General features: G+C 31.5%; 1 protein-coding gene across 7 annotated transcripts; it reads right to left on the bottom strand.

Annotated features, from left to right (window-relative positions):
- Positions 1–542: 542 nt before the first annotated feature.
- On the bottom strand, positions 543–3904 carry LOC112715923 (DExH-box ATP-dependent RNA helicase DExH16, mitochondrial). Of its 7 annotated transcripts, none has more exons than XM_029289713.2 (5): positions 3358–3901; positions 1866–1943; positions 1426–1602; positions 1123–1235; positions 543–887 (listed from the first exon to the last, which is right to left on the bottom strand). In XM_029289713.2, exons 3-5 carry the CDS (start codon positions 1586–1588, stop codon positions 852–854), a joined length of 312 nt encoding a protein of 103 aa, XP_029145546.1. In that variant the 5' UTR covers positions 1589–1602; positions 1866–1943; positions 3358–3901; the 3' UTR covers positions 543–851. The 7 variants fall into 7 exon arrangements, 4 of the variants coding, with proteins under 4 accessions (XP_029145546.1, XP_072061201.1, XP_072061202.1 ...); XM_072205100.1 differs by having other exon boundaries at positions 1426–1594; XM_072205101.1 differs by having other exon boundaries at positions 3434–3900.
- Positions 3905–5306: the final 1402 nt, after the last annotated feature.

Here is a 5306-nt window from a genome sequence, read left to right as displayed (position 1 = left end):
CGAAAAACCATTCTTAAAACCTTAGGCAATGCTTTGGCAACGATTTTTGAACTGTGATATATGCGGCCGTTACCAATGCTCATAGACAACGGTTTTTTATCTAAGGCAACGGTAACAAAAAAACCGTTGCCATACTTATTGGCATAAACAACGGTTTTGAAAGAAATTTTTAAAGAACGGTTTAAAACCGTTACTGAATAAGCAACGGTTTAGAACCGTTCTCATTCAGAATATAACGTTTTAAAACTATAACTAAATAGGCAACGGTTTTAAACTGTTGTCATTTTGTTATTCACAAAGCCAACGGTTTTAAAGCGTTACTATCGGTGTCGTTTTTTGGCAACGGCTTTAATACCATTGCAAAGTCGTCTTTGACAACGGTTTTAACACCATTACCTTTTGTGACCTTTGACAACGGTTTTTGTAATATATAATTTTTTATTTACAATAGTTTTCTCATGAATGAAATTAGTTCCAACTTTTTTTTTTATTTAATATCAATAAATAACTTTAACTATTTGAATCAAATTACTAAAGAAAACTAATTGAACATTTACCATCAAATTTGATTTATAAAGTATTACATAAGATCCACAATCACATTATATCATCATTGCAAAATACCATAATACTAGTCTAAGTCGTAACTACTTTTAATTATCATCATCGTTTTTAAAAATACTACAGTACTAGCCTAAGTCATAACAACCTCAAACTATATCAACTAATTTTGCGAAAAATACAATAACAAAAGAGAGTTGAAATAGCTAAGTAACAAGTAGGTTTATCGTCATCATGCTACAAGTTCATGACTTTTACTAGCTAACATTTGCTCTTCAAAATTTGTGACCTTAATTAAGTTCATTTTCCCCTTCAACATGGTTTTCCTGTAAATAAAACAAAAATAGCAAAAGTGTGAAGTAGGAAGTAATCCAGCACACTACATCAGAATAAGTGTTAAAACATAAATCATCAAAATAGAAGTCTTGAAATGAAATTTATTCATATCAAGTTATCAACAAAAGGCTTGACATAAAGTGAGTCTTCTTGTTCATTTTTTCTTCTTCATCAACTTTTTTGGTCTAGGAACACATACATATAGGGTGATCAAAGTCAAGTTACCTTTAAAGTGGGTGATCGGGAGTTTAAAGATGAATTAAGTAAGGGTAGATCCTCTGCATCCATGCATGTTACTTCTCCAACAGAAAAATTTGACCCATATCTACCAACTCTCCCTACAATAATATGCATCCAAAAACCCAGGAAAAAAATAAGATTCAAATATCCAAGTTTCCAAATTTGAATAGAATATAAAAATATAATTTGATTAATTTCTAAAAACATAACATAAAATACAATTCTTGACTTTATTTTTTTTCTTTTTTTCAAAAAGGTGTCTATCTACTTAGTTGAATCTTGTGTTACCTGCACTCTGTTTTATTTCAGATACAGTCAAGTCCCAAAATTTAAAACCATCAAACTTCTTCAACGTTGGAAATATGATCCTAGATATGTATAAATTAAGACCCATTCCGATGGCATCACTGGCCACTAGAACATCAAACTCACTTGTTGCATCATTGAACATGCTTGCCTGAAGTCCTAATTAAAATTTCAACTCAGAAAATCCTTAAGGGTTGGCATCCAAATACAATCCATTATAAATAACACTGGACCACAACTGATTCTGGTTAGCATGATATTTATTGTCAATTATTGACACGCGTGAAGTTTTCGAAAAAAGGAAACAAATAGCATAAATTTTTGTATGGAAAGAGAGAGTAAAACTTTAAATTCAAATATCAGGTTTCCATGAAACAAGTGAAAGGCAACACGGAAATTAAAACTTAGGTAAGAGTCCACACCTGCCTTGTTCGAGTTTCTGGTGGCAGCGAGCCATATACTACTAAACAAAGATGCTTTCCTTGATTCTCAATTTTCTTCTGAACAATATGAATGCCAACTTTTACCAATTAGTCCATTGTTTATATAAGACAAGTGAATGAAATATGCAATTAAATTCACAAAAAAGGATAATTGACTATAACAATGAATTTAAGATGGATTGGTCTACTTAGGAGGCTGCTGTAAATATACACAGCACTCTACTTAAGAGGCTGCTGGAAGGGAAATTAAGAGTGTAGTGCATTTAGTTGGTGGAGAGAAACAAAGAGAGTGACATGAATGAATGAATGAATGATTGTAGAGTTGAACTTGTTCACAAGTTATCACTGGTGATGTGATAGCTAAAAGCGCAGTATGCCGGTCTTCCATCCATCAACCATGACTAAAGTCTATACCACATATTCTTTAATTTGTACCAAAACACATGGATTCGACTTTGGAAAAACAAATGAAGAAAAGTAGTAAAAAGGAACACGATACATACAACACTAATAGTAATGAACAATTATTTATATGATTTTACCTTTTTTTTTTTTGCTTAAGAAGAGAATATATATATTCAACTTGTCTTAAATTTATTTTCCCTAACTAAGTGACTTGATGACTAAAAATGTTATTAAGGTTTTCTTTTTATTCAAACTATTAATTAACACATGAAAATAATAACTGAATGCTAGCTTCAACTACAACCTCTTATTTAATCCTTTTTTACCTTTTATCTCCGGTGAAATATATCCATAATTCACTTCTATATATAACTTTAAGAACTACCATTACTATGTAGAAAATAAAACTAAATGACCCCCTAATAATATAAAAAGTCCTTTTATGTAACATTTTTCTCTGTGCTACAAAGCCAATTTCTTTCTTCCTCTTGAACTCTGTTATATGCCACTACTGTTCTTACTTTTTTATGATCCTTATTTTCTTTTACATGAACTATCTCCAAATATAATTAGTGCCAATATACAGTATATGTATAACATGATCTTCCTTTCCTTATCTGATAGGGATGAGGCTGGTAAAATTATCTTGTAAATGCATAACTTTCTTATCAAACATAAATGACTTTTGTACTTAAGATAAGTTTGGTTTGATCCTAAACTACAGGGGATTATAGTGCCAATGATTAGTACTATATACTTTTGTATGCTTTAATTTGATCAATTGATCTCCCTTTGGTTATGCGTTAAAATTCCTTTTTGACATTTGCCTATCACTCAAAGCTAGTCTAAATTATCCTTTCGGATTAAGTATAGTAATCAATACAAGAATAAATATATGAATCATCTTAAATTCATACAGATAACAATGAATCATCTTAAATTCACAATGAAAGGATAACAATGAATCATCTTAAATTCACAATGAAAATAGCAATAACTATAACCAGTCTACAAGCTACACAGAACACAATTTGAAAAAAGGATTCACAACAAAAAGTTGACTTGCCTGAGCTATAGGATTGTTACAGAGCAATAAGAGTTCAGAAATGGTGGTTCTGGTAGCTAGGGCACAACCAACTCACCATGAACGACGGCGGAGACGACCAGGAATTCCGGCGGCGGCAGAGGAACGGCTCCTCCTCTGTTGCGTCACTTTCTCACACGCGTCCCTTCCTTCCTCTCTGCGGCAGCATCAACAGCGACCTCCTATCCTTGTTTGGTTACTTCCACCGGCAGTAGCTGCAAGGAACGGCAGCGGCGGCATGGCGCGGCGACGGCAGCAACGAAGACGAGCTCCTTCTCTTCCTCGTGTCGCGCGTTCTGCGTGTCTCTCTCTCACTCTCGTTTTCCCCTAAAGGTCAGCGGCGACGGTGGCTGTGGTCACAACCAGCAGCGCTCTCCCTTCCCCTCTCCTTCCCGTTCTCTGATCCCCCCTCTCCTCCTTTGAGCTCTCCCTCTTCTCTCGTTTTCCCCCTCTCTATTTCCCCTTCTGTATGTGACTCTGTATGTTTACATTATGTTAGGGTTAGGAATTGTTAAATTAGAATTTTATTTGGGAATTTAGAGTTAGAATAAAATATATACAAGTAATATAATAATTTTATAAATTATTTAAGATAGAATTATTTTTAGAATATAAAATTTTATTTATTAATATATCAATAGGCTTAAATAATTATTTTTAATTTTAAATTATAAAATAAATATATTAATCACTTTTGTGAAATACAGTTTAAACTAAAAAATATTAATTATTTAAATTAAATGATATAATTTTTTATTATTTTTTTATTATCAAACTTTTAATTTTAATTTATATAATATAAAAATTAATTTAATCATTCCTAATAAATTAATAAATTAATTTTTTAAGAATTCAAATTAATAAAATAAATCATAATTTATTTATAATAAAAGTGACTTAAATTAAATTATATAGTTTTTCTATTACTGAATTTTTAATTTTAAATTATGTGAAATAACCAATCATAAAAATTTCACAAGAATATTAATTAGCTTTAACTCTAAATATTAATAAAATTAATTTAATTATTCTTAATTGATTAATTTCTAAAAATAAAGAGTTCATATTAAGGTGGGTTGGGGCTCGATGGTATGGTGAGGACTGCGTGAAGTTATGCGATGATGGCTAACGTACGATGATGAATGGTGGGTTATGGTGATCGGTTAAGGCTCGCTAGTAGAGGGAGGGAAGATGATGAATGGTGGTGGGTTAGGGTTCGCTAGGGGGAGGAAAAAGAACGAGCGGAAAGTCTGCGTTAGGGTTCTGAATATTTTTTTTTGGATTTTTCTTTAAGTGTAAAAAAATATTATATGTTAAATTTTAGAGCGGGAATTAAATGGAACAAAAACTATTATTTGTTAAATTATTTAAACAACATTAGAAAATTATTTCTTCATAAAACAATTGATGTAACGGTTATAAAACCGTTCTTTAAGATAGTCAAAGAGAACGGTTTTATTTTGTTGTTATAACGTAGTGAAAAATTGAACTTCAACAGCAATGTTATAAAAACCATTCTTTAAGATCATTTAATAGAACGGTTTTAAAGTGTTACAATATTGGCAACGGTTTTTATGTGTATCTTTTGTTACAAATATTTAAACAACAATAAAAAACCGTTGCCTAAAAATAAATCATTGTAACGGTTATAAAACCGTTCTTTAAAATAGTCAAAGAGAACGGTTTTATTTTGTTATTATAACGTAATGAAAAATTGAACTTCAACAACGACAGTTTAAAAAACCATTCTCTAAAACCATCTAAGAGAACGGTTTTAAGGCGTTACAAATTTTGGCGTTGCTAAAGCCCATATTTGTGGTAGTGTATGCATCATAGAATGGCTCTTCTTCATAGTGCATTGGTGGAGGTTGTTGCCATGAAGATTGATCATATGCATATGGCTCCTCCCACCTTTGGTCATCCCATCCTCG

The sequence above is a fragment of the Arachis hypogaea genome, chromosome 10 (genome assembly GCF_003086295.3).
Source record: "Arachis hypogaea cultivar Tifrunner chromosome 10, arahy.Tifrunner.gnm2.J5K5, whole genome shotgun sequence".
In the NCBI taxonomy this organism is placed as follows: domain Eukaryota; kingdom Viridiplantae; phylum Streptophyta; class Magnoliopsida; order Fabales; family Fabaceae; genus Arachis; species Arachis hypogaea.
This window is presented reverse-complemented; position numbering and strand designations above follow the sequence as displayed.

What these genes read in the sequence shown, in the direction of transcription:
- LOC112715923 (XM_025767754.3), bottom strand. An exon ending in CAGAAACTCGAACAAGGCAG is followed by an intron (nt 1,595 to 1,865) that starts GTGTGGACTCTT and finishes TTAGGACTTCAG; the next exon opens with GCAAGCATGTTCAATGATGC. An exon ending in TGAAATAAAACAGAGTGCAG is followed by an intron (nt 1,236 to 1,425) that starts GTAACACAAGAT and finishes ATATTATTGTAG; the next exon opens with GGAGAGTTGGTAGATATGGG.